The sequence below is a fragment of the Megalopta genalis genome, chromosome 1 (assembly GCF_051020955.1).
Source record: "Megalopta genalis isolate 19385.01 chromosome 1, iyMegGena1_principal, whole genome shotgun sequence".
In the NCBI taxonomy this organism is placed as follows: Eukaryota; Metazoa; Arthropoda; class Insecta; order Hymenoptera; family Halictidae; genus Megalopta; species Megalopta genalis.
In genome coordinates, this window is record NC_135013.1 from 39,687,901 (window position 1) to 39,704,778 (window position 16,878).

The 16,878-nt window shown below is 34.7% G+C and overlaps 1 protein-coding gene across 1 annotated transcript in view; it reads right to left on the minus strand.

Annotated features, from left to right (window-relative positions):
• The window catches only part of LOC117218760 (uncharacterized), a 159,087-nt gene that overhangs the window by 72,625 nt on the left and 69,584 nt on the right, over positions 1-16,878 (minus strand). The window contains exon 3 of the mRNA XM_033467384.2: positions 10,198-10,310. Coding sequence (XP_033323275.1) covers positions 10,198-10,310 — 113 coding nt within the window. The remainder of the gene's footprint in view (positions 1-10,197; positions 10,311-16,878) is intronic.

The following is a 16,878-nucleotide window of genomic DNA, read 5'->3' on the forward strand; positions in this document are numbered from 1 at the left end:
AGGCCCGGCCCGGGGATGGTTATTATGCACCCAGGGGCGTACGAATAAATTCAAGGAGAGTCCTCTCATGCGAAACACGAGTGCCGAGACGCGGCTGGTTTCCGCAGCCAGATTCGACGGGATTTGTAGCCGGCCTTTAAACGCGTAATGGCTACCACTTACACGGCGGACGGGGTCGTGTAGCTACCAGAAACTTGGATCGAGGAAACACGAGCACTTCCAGAAATATGGGCTGCGTTTCCACGAGCTCTTGAATCGGACTACGACACCGAGCCGGAAACACGAAATAAACTGCTTCTGGGTCAATGTAATGGTCGACCGTTCGTTCTCGCGTCTCCACGAGGCTAAGAGAAACGGAATCGTGACAGTAAACTGCGGGATATATATGTTTGAAAACAACGATTCTCGACGATCAAATCTGATGGCCGAACGTTTCACCCTTTCGTCATTTCGTCAACGTGCACAGGAAGTCTCGTCATCGTTGCGTTGATTGTGTGATTTCACGACTTATAATCAAATTGTTTGGCAAATTGATTAACTTCACGAAACAATAAACAGAGTAGAGATAGTATATAAAGAGTCACAATTGTTTTTGATTCTTTTCTTTTGCGGTTGCTGAAATTATAAAGTGTTTTTATCAAAAATTTTTTGACAAACCACTTCATTCAAGCATGTTGTATGTTCGAATAGAAATTTGTGCGAGGTTTGAGTAAATTATAATTGTTATGAGACAACATTAGCCGCGATTTTATGCATGTGTGACAAAAATAGTAATAACAAGTGAAATACATAGCAGGAAAAACATCGAAAGAGTTTGAGAAACTTGATACAGCATTTATGATTTATTGAAAATATTAAAAAAGGAAGTACACCTTTGTCTATCGCTTGTTCTGTACACAACTGTCAATATATAAAATTTAATAAATGCTAGAAGATGTATTATTAAAGACATAGCTAAAATGACATATAATCTATGTCCATGGATTAATCGTTCTAATCATTATAATTGTTTGCATAACAGAGGGAGTTTACATTGTTCAATTTGTAGCATTTACACAACATTTTGTCCACCATGATTTTTATATGATTTGTAATATAGTTACAACATAAGTATAAGTAATTAAATCTGAATTGCATTCGTATATTACGAATTCGATTAATCGACAAACATATTCATTATCTCGTGACGTTAAGCCGAATATTAAGAAAATTTATTCGTAGAGTTAATCGAAAGCTTTGAAAATAAACTTTTAGAAGATATAAAAAGTGAAGCTAATCGAGCGTTTGCAGGGGACAAAAATTGTTACACAGCTAATAATTACGAGTTGTTCAGATCGTGAATAACAAGAGCTGCTTGAACGTGGTTAAACTGCTATAAACTAGAATTTTTTGTTATCTATACATCATGTACAAACCTATTTTTAAGTCGTTATTTAATAGTCGCAAATCAAGAACAAGTTTGCAAGTTCGTCACAAAAAAGTTAGTTTCCTGTTTTACAGTATTTTTACTCTTCTACCATCGTCTCCAACGTTAAGTGATAAAAACTCAAACACGTTTGCAGTAGAGCATTGCACGTACTCGGTCAAGTAGATAATAAATAAACATGGACTGATCAATGAAGAAGATAAGCAATGGCAGTTTCATGGCTGTCGTAGCAACTTGTGCAATACTATTAGCGAGTTATAGTTTACGTGAAAAGATAGGAATCGTTCGGTTTGATTGATGTCGGATGGATGTGATACAAGGTAATGCTTGCTCTAAAGTAAATTGAATGTGCAGAGGCAATTGGCATGAAATGATTGACATAACTTGACGTGTTAATCGAATATTACTTAACTACAGAAGTGTTTGAAGTACCATGCACGTTATCTTAGACTTTAAACAACTGATCGGATTAAAGATTCTTTTAGTCCTGTCTTTCCATTTAAAGATACATATATTAGAGTATTGAAATTAGAAGGATCTTAGTAAAACATAATAAAAGCTGATTTATATCAAAACAAGGCAAAACTGCAACGTGTCTGTAATGAAGTCTGTTATAATCGGGAGATTTTGTGAATCACTATGTTGCAATAAAACAGCTAAATATCCATCTTCAGTTATCTTATCAGTGGTTCACTAATATTGTTGAGCCTTGTCAAGACTGTGGTTTAAAAACCATGCAGAATTTTATCGAATTCGAACTGATCCTCAAAAATCATATAATCCTTTTCATTTAATAATTCGCTAAAAATTCGAATTCCGCAGCCGAACCTATAACATAGTACAGCTAAATATCCATCTTCAGTTATCTTATCAGTGGTTCACTAATATTGTTGAGCCTTGTCAAGACATTGGTTTAAAAACCATGCAGAATTTTATCGAATTCGAACTGATCCTCAAAAATCATATAATCCTTTTCATTTAATAATTCGCTAAAAATTCGAATTCCGCAGCCGAACCTATAACATAGTACAGCTGAATATCCATCTTCAGTTATCTTATCAGTGGTTCGCTAATATTGTTGAGCCTTGTCAAGACATTTATTTGAAAACCATGCAGAATTTTATCGAATTCGACCTGATTCTCAAAAATCATATAATCCTTTTCATTTAATAATTCGCTAAAAATTCGAATTCCGCAGCCGAACCTATAACATAGTACAGCTGAATATCCATCTTCAGTTATCTTATCAGTGGTTCGCTAATATTGTTGAGCCTTGTCAAGACATTTATTTGAAAACCATGCAGAATTTTACGAATTCGACCTGATCCTCAAAAATCATATAATCCTTTTCATTTAATAATTCGCTAAAAATTCGAATTCCGCAGCCGAACCTATAACATAGTAGGCTTAACTTCAATTTTTTTTCATTCGATAATACATTTGAAATTCTAATTGCACAGCTTCAGTTACCTTCATTCGATAATATATTGAAATTGCTGCTTGCATTCGATTAAAATAACTTCGACCGCGGTCCCGTAGCAGAGTCCAACATCTTATCTCTCAAAGTTAAATTAGCACTGTTACAAATAGAAATAGAACAACCACCGTTAACAAACATCGATATTAAGTCGTATTAAACATTTGTATAATATCGAACGGAAATCACCGCTGTAAACATTTGGAAACGCGAATGCAAAAAGAAGCGACCACCGAATCCTTTTCGTCGCGAAATCGGTGAATGAAAGCGAAGACGGTGTATACAGTAAACTCTTTCGCCGAAGGATAATTGCATACACGAAAAGCTTTAAAATTAGCCAATCTCGGCCAAGGATTTGCTCGCGGCCAATGTAATAAGTAGAATTCTGAGCGTCGCCGCATTCGCGGACCGGGAAAAAGAAGTCCAAGTCGGGGACAACGACGCCGGGTATACTTAGGGGATCCTACGAACGACCAAAATGGATCCGGAACAAGAAATCTTCGCCGTCCTCGAGCTTTCTACGTTCGTTCGTTTCACGGGCAACTATGCGCTACCCAAGGGGGCCATGGTTTCTCGAGTAAAATAGCAAGGCAAATGGATGCCGGCGAATTAAACGTGTCAACGGACGGGTATTCGGTAAGACTCGCAGAATATCAATGCGAGTAAAAGCCTTTCAAAGCCGGTATTGCGTTCCCGGGGTATTACAGAGTTTTTCCTTAAACGTTATAAATTGCACGAATTAAGTGTTTTCAATTCGACGGAGGTAATATTCAGAATGCGGACCTTTACAGAAATTCGTACTTTATGTTTCTTAGATGCCTGAATGCGATTCTATTGCATGTAGCGATGATTCTCGCGTAACGATATAATAAATGAATACTTTGGAGATGCAATTGATTCTGATTGCAATGCAATCAAGGTGTAAGATAATATATTTATTTGAAGCAACTTTTCATAATCTTTAAGCAATAAATTATAAGCGAAAGATAAAGATAGTAATATCTATAATGATTTACTTAGTGAAATTAACCCTTTGCACTCGAGTGGCGACTCTGAGGCACCGCTAAAATTGTTACACCACGTTCCAAGATAATTTTTATATTATCAAGGCTTAGATGTAAAAAGAATCGTTCGAAGTCTGATTGTTCTGTGCGTCACAAAACTCGATTTCATGTGCATGAAATGCACTTTGTCATATAAAATGGAAATAGTACAAGTCAGAAAAGTTGATTGAAATTTACAGTTAAAATGAGTTCGAGTGCAAAGGGTTAACATTATAAAAGAATAGTTTTGACCCTTATTGCTCGCCCGAGAGGGCAATGGCAGTTGCGTCGCGGGCAAACATTAGTCAATAAATAATTAAGATAAAATGAAAAAGAGCAATCAAGAAAATAGCACATCAAAGAAGTCGACGGATAAAGTACATTTTTGGCAAAACATCGAGGCAACAAATGCTCTCAGCCACTTCGGCGTGCATCCATTTTTACGTGGACATTTTCATCGCGCGCTATAAAAAATGAACAACAGGGTTTCCCTGGCATCGGAATAAAACACCAATCGAATTATTATGCCCTGCATTTCCAACTGGAGCCCACGGATGTTTTCCATATTGATGGGGCTGTTCCGCATAGAATCGTTAGGGTATTCCCGAAAGCGACAAAATAACGCGAATAATTTCTCTCCGCGCGGTTATAAAATTCTCAAACACGGCGCTCTACGAAATGCATTCGAGCAGCTGGTATTACTCCCGGTGGTCGAGAGCACCATAGCTCTCCACCTGCGTGAACGTTTCATGCATATTTGAACGAGTGTTTCGGAATTGAAAAAATTGCCTCTCCCCGTGGTGACTATGCGAGAACTTTATCCGGTGTCGTTGCGGCCGATATCGACCGTAAGAAAGACACCGTGGACTTTTATTGCCTAACCGCGCCGTAGTTCATAAACCGGCAGCGAGTATGAGGCGAAAGATAAAGGGGCGGGGGTTGGAGGTCACGGTAACTCTGACGGAAAGTTATTAGTTAAGCAAGCTTTTCCAGGGAGGTCCCGGGAGAGCGCGTTCGCGATAGGGAGCACACCTTCCGGCTAAAGTTCACGGTGAAACTTCGATTAAGTTTCTTTCGTTCCGATCCGCTGCGATCCGTGCTACATTCCGCGGAGTGCAATGGTTCGCTGTGCACCCGGTGCACTATAAGGTAAACGTTCAATGTCAAGCAGCTCGCCCGAGCGCGTGAACACAAGTAGAAAATCGATACGCGGTTCAGTGGAATCTTCGAGGTTGCATTCTTTCTTGCGATATCGAGACCTCGGGGTCTGCCATTCGAGTGAATCTTTTGCGCTTTTGCTAGAAAGATCTCGCAAGATTTTTCCATCGGTCGATTTCACATAGTTGTCCTAACGTGAACAGCCTTTCTCGAGATACGTACTATTTTTAATTAAATCTAGCCTGGGGATGCACCGCGGTGCTCCAACGACTGCGAGAAACACGAGCTGCATAGAAACACATCAATCTTTACTTTCGTTGGTTTGAACTATTTGCAAATAACACGGTTACTCCTCGAATTATTTTGATGATTCCGCTGTTTTGTGTTTCGCTAATTTTTGTAATAAATGCAGAAGATTGTCAATTAATTGCGAAGATCTTTTATACAAGACAGGAGGAAAATAAAACATATTTTCGTCGGTTACAATGAATGCATGTTTTGTACAACTAAAGTGAAATGTAATTCACTAAAAAGAGAATATATGTTTTTCAAATTAATTTCCTTTAAAGATCGACGCGAGAAATTGAGCAATTATGTTGTTGAAATTACTACGCGTCTCTAAAATAAAGGGAAATAATTAAATCCGCCTTTTATACTTGACATTTCCTTCTCTAAGATATTGTAAAGCGACTGATCTCTTTCCGCATGGATTCTAACATACAATTTTATAAAATTGTATCTTGTATTATAATATGCATTTCCTCAAAACGTGACATTACAAATGAAACATAATTTTTATACCGTAATATGTATTCTTTCGAAACGTGACGTTATAAATTAAATATAATTTTGTATTGTAACGTGAATTTCCCTAAAACGTGACAATACAAATGAAACGTATTTTCGTATTGTAACATGTACTTTTTTAGAACGTGGCAATATAAATGGAACATATTTTCGTATTGTAACATGTACTTCTTTAAAACGTGACAATATAAATGAAACACAATTCGCTGATATAAAATGTACAACAAAAAGGGCTTACACATTATCCTAGGATCTTGAGCGACAACAGTTCATTCATCAACTTCAATCTGTATATAAAGGGTGAGCCATTTAACTCTCTCACCGTCATTTTTCTTGCAAATTACATGTTGTACAAAAACAAGTTTCGGACAAGAGTTGTTTGGCATAAAGAGGAGCGGCAACAATTAATTTTCTGTTATGCTCCTTTTTATACCAACAACTTACCATCGAAACAACAGTTTCTATACAACGCGCAGTTTTGTTGGGATATTTTGTTTCAGCATGTTCGAAAATGATACAGATGGAAAAAGTTCTTTGGGACAATTTAATTCTTTGACACGTGCCAGCTTTTGTACTCCAGAAGAAGAAGTACAAGAAAAGGAATACATAGATTTGAATATACATATCTTCATATGTATTGGGTTGGCAACTAAGTAATTGCCGATTTCAGTTATAGATGTCTCTCACTCCCATTTTTATGATATCCGTAAATGTTATATTATAAAATTATTATTATTACTATTATTATTATGTTATTTTTTATTATCCGTGAATGTTAGCAACTGGACAAATTGAATGCAGCGGTCAAGGAAAAGCGACCAGAATTGGTCAATCGTAAAGGTGTCATTTTCCACCAGGACAATGCTAGGCCGCACACGTCTTTGTCCACTCGACAAAAATTGATGGATATTGGTTGGGAATTGATGTTACACCCACCATATAGCCATGATCTCGCGCCATCGGATTACCACTTATTACGATCCCTGGACAACTCCCTTCGTGGTAAAACTTTTAATGATGATGACGCTGTAAAATCTCACTTAACTCAGTTTTTGGCCGAAAAGGATCAGACTTTCTACGAGCGTGGAATTTTCAAGTTGTCAGAGAGATGGCAAGAGGTCATCGAGCAAAATGGAAAAATACATTACAGATTAAACTTCGTTCCAAGTAAAAAAAAATTTTTTATTTCATTGAACAAATCGGCAATTACTTAGTTGTCAACCCAATATATTATCCGCCAGACGGCATTTTACTTAAACCTAGTTATTAAGGCAGAAAATTTGACTGTCCAACAAGTTAGCAAGAAAGATGAAGGTGAAAGAGTCGAAAAACTCACCCCGTATATTCTAACGTTATTTTAAAAACGTTCAGAAAGCATTTTCCATCAGGAAAATAACTCGATAAAAATCAATGTTAGCCCGAGCACCTGCAGCACGGTTGCAACAAAAGTAATGGCAGCTAGTAAATCGAGCCGTAAGAAAATGATAAATTGCCAGAAGAAAACGCATCTCCGCCGGCTGCCATGTTCATTTTCAACCCCAGTGACACAAGTTCGAAGCCGCGGTTCTACCCCCATGGTTTTTCGCCCCGACCATTCCCATCGGCACATCAATCGTCAGGCGAACGGAGCCCGCAGACACGCTGCTAACCATAATCTCGACAGATATTTACAGCAGCCGCAGTTTCGGTCAGAAGTCCAAAGTCTTGAAAGCGTGTTGGTTGTACAAACGGCAGCCGAAGGGGTATAAACTTTCTAATCGAATTAGAGGCTAGGCGCCCCTTTGCCATTCCAACCGTGCGATCAAACAACTCTCCGGGCCCCGTTTCGCCTATGCGCGAGCATTGTGCGCGTGTAAACGCGATAAAACGTAGGATTTCTCTGAACGCGTAGAAACGTCGATGCCTAACAAGTGCAAAGGCAGCCGGAGCCCGCCGGTATTCCCATTGAAATTCATACGGCCGGCCGTGTTACAACGTTATCTGGAAAATTAATTTCGAGCGGAACTCGTGGCCTCGCAACATTTGTAAACTGGATTTCGCTGGATTCGAAAAAGATACATCGTGATGATTCTATTTGTCCGACTATTTATTACACGAAATTTTATTTTATTTCGTTCGTTTAATTTTTCTTTCTTGCGAAATTTTATCATTTTTCTTTTTAGTGTCTTCATATATTAGACATTTTTTCGCTAGTTTAAATTACGTTGGAAATTATATTATACTACATTGAAATGAAGTTTACTGAATTAATGGTACTTTAATGTACTTTATTCTTGAAATAGTTTTTAAATATTCACAGGAATATGAAAACGATTATGAATTCAGCGAATAATTAATATGAACAATTAATCATTCAAATTATTATAATTTAATGAATGTCTTAATGAACATGGTTCATTCTATATTCTCACTTATTTTCTCCATGTAATGTTTTTCTACCGTGAACGTATGTATATTTTTATTAGATTCGTCGGGTATAATAAAATATTAATAACGAACTAACCACAATAATAGACCAGGAAACTTGTTAGGAATTAACGGTAACGACTCCTCCTCGTAGTTCACTGATTTACTCTTTCCTCGATCTAGTCGCATTACTCATTTCCAACAATTTTACTACTGTATCATATTTTCCACCTATTCTTGTTTGCGATCCCTCCAAAAACTATTTCATATTTCCAAGTATGACGGGGGAATTATTTCGTCGTATTTGAAAATTAATTTACACACTATATCTTCCTGTTATTAAGATCCGTAAAACGAAAAAATGTTTAAAATTTAAAACTGATAAGACTTAACGTTTCAATTTTTTAAAAGTTTAATTAAATAAAATACTTCAATTTTATAAAAAATTTTCGAGGTGTTTGGCGTGACAGTCAGTGTCAAAACGTAGAATTATGGAAAATTATACTGGGTGTTTCGAATGCATCACGAAATATACATCATCAAATATATTCAATGAATTTGAGAATATTACTATGCATATCATCTTTTTCTTTTTATCACAATTACTGACTTAGAACATTTTTATTTCGCATAGAAATCTTAAACATTGTTCATAACGTCAAACTTCGAACGAAATAACTCGATAGTCGCTTTTTGTCGCGTGTCTATTATTTTGTGCAAAGATTCGAATCTACCCAATAAGCACTGGACGTCTTGAAGACGTCCATTTTACGTCGATTTTAGGTCTGAACATTGTACGACTTAAAATAAGACGTCTTAAAGACGTCTTATTTCAGTGCGTGCTTTATATATTTTTATCTACTTCTGTCCGAGTTAATACACTTCTAATTAAAAATTAATTTGGAAACTATGTATAAGAAAATGTGTGAACACAGTATTGCGTGATTTACGCACCCGTTGTCTCCTCTGATTTATCATGTGCAACTTAACAGGATGATTTGAAAGATCATTTACATGTTCCGAAAATTCCAAAAGTTTCGAAAGTTCCAAACATTTCAAAAATTTGAACAATTCCAAAAGTTCCGAATATTCTGAACATGCTGAATATTCATTGATCATTGTTTTTCATTTATAACTCGTAAACAAAGCCGCGAATTGCACTTTCGCTAAGGAAAAAGTTACTTCAAATGAACTCAGGAATCACCCCTTTCCGGATGTTAACAAAATTATGGGACTCCATGTATAATCTAATATATTAGATATTATAATATATTATAATAATGTATTATAAATACATATATTACAAATATATTATTATATTACAAATGTATTATAAATACGTATATTACAAATATATTATTATATTACAAATGTATTATAAATACGTATATTACAAATATATTATTATATTACAAATGTATTATAAATACATATATTACAAATATATTATAATATATTTATATTTTATTTGAAGCGTTGCTATTTCACGAATAAAAATACATCCGAAATGTTAGAAGATAATCCAAAAAAGAAAATTCTCTTGACACAAAGCGTTAATCGGAGATTCTTTTCTAATTAAAACAAAAACAGTTCTACCGGAAGGATACATATTACGTCCCAGAAAATTCGTACGACTATTCAACCTATCTCTCAGCTACTCTAAAAATGTCTAAAGATTTGCAGCCCGCTAATTCATCAAACCAAGAAATACTGATAAGTTATCCCAGAGTTATCCAGTAGTTCAAGATTAGACATTGGTGTTCATAGACGCGTTGCGAACAAAGAAAGCGGGATTGGTCGGTTCATTCGACGAAATTGGGGGGGTCTTTTTGCGTCCGCGAGTAGGGTAGGTAGAAAATCGTCATGGAGAATGTACTCACAGCCATGTCCTCGCTCCTGTAAGCCGTGAGGGTCTGCTCGTCTTGAAGGAGAACGCAGTAACAAGGTTCCCAGCACGCCTCTCCGGCAGCTTCGCCGACGCAGCATTCGGCTTCTGCAAAAAGAGGAACATTGTCCCGGGTGAGTAAGCTCGGCCGATCGGCCGGCGGCCATTGTGCCGGCTCTGTCCTAGGAGAATAAAGTCCGCGGGGAGCTGCGACAATAAGAATAATAGGAGCCGCGTCAATTATCCCCGTGGAAGAGCGCAACAGGAAGCGCTACGCGATCTTCGCGCCGCCTCGGCGATCGATAACGATCGATAATTCTCACGCTGATGCCGGGCCGCGCAACAGGGTGGGTTGCACGGTTTTGCGAGTCATCGTCCCAATGCGAGGGATTACTGCTGGCATATCGCGACCGCGGCTAGTTTGCGGCAAGACCGACGGACAAAATTTTATTCGACATTGTCGGACGAATATGCGATCGAATACAAATTTGTCTAGATAATAATTTCTTCGAAGATTTTATTCGAATAAGAATCTATTTAAATGAGAATTTATCCGAAGAACAATTTATTTGAATAAGATTTCATTCGAATAAGAATTGATTTGAATACAAATTCATTCCAATAAGAATTGATTCCAGTAAGAATTCATTCGTACAGGAATACAACGTTTCTTTTTTCATAGTTCATCGATTTATTTTATTCATACTAGTTTTCTTGGAATAATTAATACTATTTAAAACTGAACTGACCCTGAATGTATTCGTACAAATATATTCTTAAAAAATGACATAAAAGCGAACACAGTCAACAATTATTCACATTGTTATTCAAATAATTTATTAAAATAAATATAATAATACAGAATTATTCGAATAATTTATTAAAATAAAAGCAAAAATAAAGAATTACTGGAATAATTTATTAACATAAGGATTCGTACAAATACATATATTCTTAAAAAATGACAAAAGCAAACACAGCCAACAATTATTCACATTATTATTCAAATAATTTATTAAAATAACTATAATAATACAGAATTATTCGAATAATTTATTAAAATAAAAGCAAAAATAAAGAATTACTGGAATAATTGATTAACATAAGGATTCGTACAAATACATATATTCTTAAAAAATGACAAAAGCAAACACAGCCAACAATTATTCACATTATTATTCAAATAATTTATTAAAATAACTATAATAATACAGAATTATTCGAATAATTTATTAAAATAAAAACAATAACAAAGAATTACTGGAATAATTTATTAACATAAGGATAGTAACAAAGAGAATTATTCGAATACAGAATTATTTACATAAATAAATGGAATTAATAACGAGACTGAAACATTCTTATAATCACTATAATATAGTCTCTAAACAACAAATATTCACGATGCCATAAACATCTCCCTAAAATGAGTGTCGAAAAAATGGAAGAATTTCGCAGAAAATCATCTCTGAGACTATAAAACAATACAATTTAAAAAGATTTCAGTGTGGTAAAAGCTTTCGTTCATTTCGCTTAATAAATTACCGTCTGCCTGTAATTTGTACTTACGCTAAATTGAGTGCAGTGCACGTTCTCCAAAATCTGTGAAACACGCGGCCATCGCGTGTTTACTATAAAATTGCAGGGTAGTCGAGCAAAGGCAAGCGGCGCAGAGGGGCAGAATTTAATCGCTCGAAATGTCTTCCGGAGCGTAAAAAGGGGGACCCAATCGATAAACTGTTGCGTCCCCGTAACTCTTGTCCACGTGTTGTCGATTAATGTCCACGGCGCTTAACGACATTATTCAAAACGTATCTGTGTATTACGCAAGTAGGCGGCCGCTACTTGGAACGATCAAGGGTCGAGTACGTGCAGGGACAGAGCTGCGACCGTCGTCATCTGGAAAGCGTGGCCCCGGCGGGCCACTAAATTAATTACCTAATTTCGAAATCGCCGTGTCCCGTGCCGTACGTCGCCGTTCGTACGCAACTGGTAGCCACCCTTGCGGGAAATGGTACTGCTACGTGCACTTTAACCCTCTGAAATGTTCCTTCTCGGGGAGCGTAACGAAACTGCTGATAATAATGGTGTTTTCAAAATTAACAATTTTTATTTCGTAAAAGCCGTATCGATGCAATCTTTCGTTAAATTTGATTTAAACAGTCTAATTATTTCCAACGTTCTATGATTTTATATTTTGTTTAAAATGTTACTACCTTGCCAATAAATATGTTCGAGTTTTTGGTAGGTAATAAAAACAAGTTCTCCAAGTGCAACAGATCAAACTTCGAGTCGGAGATTGATTGAACTGTTACTGTTTTTAATTATTGGGTCGTTCGGAAAGTTGTTTCGTTTTTCGAAAGAACTTCGATTTGTGAGGGTGTTAAAAGAAGTGTTTGTACTTTGCCAATAAAACACAAGATTTATACGAATATAAAATTCCATAGCTACCAGAAAAATGTAAGAAAGTTCTTCTACGGTACTTTAAACATTAAAATGTCGAGACAATTTTCTGCATGACTCAATAGTTAAGAAATAACTGTAATTACGCGAATGTCAATATGAAATAAATAATCCTTTTATGAAAGAGGTTGTGGAAAGAAAATTACTTTTTTAAAGAGTATAAACGTAAAGATAAGTCTAGTAAGTATAATAAAATTGTGAATTGTTTCCTCAGAAATGAAAGAATTGTGATGAGATGAAACATTGTATCTAGCTAGATCAACTATGAAATGTCTATGATGAATGAGCAAACAAGATAAAATAAAAGAAAATAATAATGTAAGTGAATAAAAAAGAAGAAAAACAAAAGTGTATAATTATGAAGCATTTACATTTACTTGATGCATGCATTTCATTGCTGGTTCACCAATTTGACTACGCAATATCTCGTATTAAAAAACATATCGAAAATATATACGCATATAAACAAAATTCTGATTAAACTCAAAAGTGACCCAGATAAAAGAATAACCACATTTCTTGAAATATAAACAAGATTTGCGTTACTCAAAATTAATTAACTATACTAAAATATTAACAACATTTTACAATTTCAAATAATTTACCTTCTGCGGAGTGCGATTTTTAAAATTTCCATTTTCTGTCTTTACACACCAACACTGCGAATATCACGAAGTGTTCTCGGTGTTCATTCGTGTGCTAATGTCTTCTCACGCATTGTCGAACAAAAATATACAAAGACACGTGAAGCAGCACGATAATGAACCGGAGATAATAGTAAACGTACACCGACACGTAGAAAACCCAGGAATAGAAGAAAGTAAAAAATTTGAAAAATTGTAAGAGACACATAAGGACCGATAGAAATAAAAAACCCGGCTGAAAAAATGATTATTTAAAAGTATCGGAAGCAGGCGAGTATTGTTTTGGAAATGATTGCTCGCCGATGCGTGATACGCGGATGTTCGCGGCGAACTGATCTCGAGTACGAATATCTGATCGATCGGTAGTACATTTTCTCCCTAAGCAGGTAAATATTACCGCGAAAGAAAAACTAGCAGCTTCGAAATGCTATACCATCTCGGTACAATGTTTTCCCCGATCAATGAGGGGTCATCGGCATCTGGAGTGCGCAGTTCGATTTTCAATGTCATTCTGTCCGTGTGAACGGCTGCAAGTAGGCACGTAACAGAGTAGACTTACGTAAGCAGAGTAAAAATATACTTCTTCAACGTTGTTATAAAAGTGTTACAGAAAAGAAGGATTTTAATATAAGTGTTTAAAATATATACGCGCATATTACGCGAACAGTTTTTATTAAAAAAATCACATATTCGTTCACATTGCTCAAGTAACATTACTACAAATTCAGGTTTTATTTACGAGTAATTAAAAGGTTGAAAATTATCGCCGTGATAGAAACAAATGATTCCTGTTTGTATGTATAATGATTTTTTAATGCTGCAACCAAAGCAGATTTTAGGAAAAACGGTGAATTTTCAATTAATTCAACAGTAGGTTTACGGAGCATTAAAAGCAGCTGTTTTACTTTTCTTTATAAAAGTAACAGTAATATGTTACATTCGGATTTTTAGCAATTTTTATTGTAATATTTGTCCTAAGTGAAAAGATTTTATAAATTACATATAAATGTATCTTTACAGTCTTAACGCTTTATATGGTCCTCAATAACTGAACTATGTTTAAGAGATATATAATAATCGATAAATAATTTTCTTTTAAACAATAATTTCAAAGAAACTTGTTAATTATATTAATCTAAGTAATTTGACAGATTATAGATCAGATTATTCTAATTTTTGAACAATTTTTTAAGAAATTCTCGACTCCTCATCTTGGATTTTAAAAGAACTATTATGATATCACCAGTAATCGATAAATAATTTTCTTTTAAACAATAATTTCAAAGAGACTTGTTAATTATATTAATCTAAGTAATTTGACAGATTATAGATCAGATTATTCTAATTTTTGAACGATTTTTTAAGAAATTCTCGACTCTTCATCTTGGATTTTAAAAGAACTATTATGATACTACCAGTAATCGATAAATAATTTTCTTTTAAACAATAATTTCAAAGAGACTTGTTAATTATATTAATCTAAGTAATTTGACAGATTATAGATCAGATTATTCTAATTTTTGAACGATTTTTTAAGAAATTCTCGACTCTTCATCTTGGATTTTAAAAGAACTATTATGATACCACCAGTAATCGATAAATAATTTTCTTTTAAACAATAATTTCAAAGAGACTTGTTAATTATATTAATCTAAGTAATTTGACAGATTATAGATCAGATTATTCTAACTTTTGAACAATTTTTTAAGAAATTCTCGACTCTTGATCTTGGATTTTAAAAGAACTATTATGATACCACCAGTAATCGATAAATAATTTTCTTTTAAACAATAATTTCAAAGAGACTTGTTAATTATATTAATCTAAGTAAAAAAAATTTGTCAGATTATAGATCAGATTATTCTAATTTCTGAACAATTTTTTAAGAAATTCTCGACTCTTCATCTTGGATTTTAAAAGAACTATATTATGATACCACCAGTAATCGATAAATAATTTTCTTTTAAACAATAATTTCAAAGAGACTTGTTAATTATATTAATCTAAGTAATTTGACAGATTATAGATCAGATTATTCTAATTTTTGAACAATTTTTTAAGAAATTCTCGACTCTTCATCTTGGATTTTAAAAGAACTATTATGATACCACCAATAGATAAAGTGTTAAATAATAGTAAACCTAAAAATTTCGATCCCATAATTTTGACGGGTCCTGTAAACCTAGTGTAATATAGATCCTTAATTACCTACATATTTAAAAAAGATCCTAAAATAACTTCACCAACAACCAAATAATTTTGTATGTCACAGGTGGTGAGCTTGCAATGTTGATGATCGTCGTAATCCGCAAGAGATTCCTAAAACTAAGTAAACGGGAACATGCTTTATAGACACAATAGCTTCTCTCTTCTAGCACAGAGAATGCATTCCATTTGCAGCATAATGCACACTCACATTTGTTTAGAAAGATAGCCTCAATTATCCGAAGTTCGCACTTAAAAATGTTTCGGAAGAAACCAATCTTTCACCATCCGTAAATAAAGGCTAATAACTATCGCATCGTGTAATGAGGAAGTAACGAATACACCACGAACAAAGGACTGTTACGTGCCTATTTTCTCTTGAATATTCTGAATAATCAAGGTCCGGGATAATCGAGATCTCGGATAAACGCGAATCGAGGTCTTATTGTACAATGAGTAATGTATCTCATACCACTCTGTAGTGGTATAATGGCGCCAATGTGCATGCTATTTCCGCTCTTTGATGCACAACTCAGAATCGCAATCCCGCGATCTAGCCTTAAATACGACATTTAAATTACAAAAGAGAATCAATTCACTGTAATAATTATTGTTGCTACGAATATTTGTGTTACTTTGTACCTGTAATATTATTTCAATACAGATATTATTTTATTAAATGCAATCAGATACTATCGTCGACAATAATCGATTAAAGATCAAACCTGCTATAGTAATGCATTCGAGCATGGCTTTACACCACGCGTTGAAATCACCCAATCCAACTTCTGTAATAATGGATGAACTGCTAGATATTTTCCAAAAAATCTTGAGTGCATTGCGATATTTTATGCGCAATACAAATTGTCTGCATCAAATTGCAAGAAATAGAAATTAAAAAGTTCTTTCATTCTTTAATAAGTTTAATAGATTAAAACTAATATATTCATATTTTTTCATTGTTTTAATCTATCTACTAATTATTTTAAAGGAATCTTTAATTCAATACTTTCGCTTTTCTTCTGCGCGACTATAACATATAATATAGAGTTACTTAATTTTTCAATAACTATCTCTTTCGTATTTTCCGATAATCTCATGTTCTCAATCGTTATCTGTCGTGAACGGTCTTTTGACCGCTGAAAATTGTCTGAACTTTTAGAACGATATCTGCGTTGAAATCACAAACTTGTCATTATTACTAGTTTTTTCAAGGAAAATGTCATCCGATTGTAAGTAAATGTCATCGTTTAAGCACAAGCCACGTGCACAATTTGCGTCATATTTGTGACACGACAAGTTCACTTTGAAATAATATTAGTGCACGAACTTCAAATTTTGGTACGTAAAATTTCCAGGTGCAA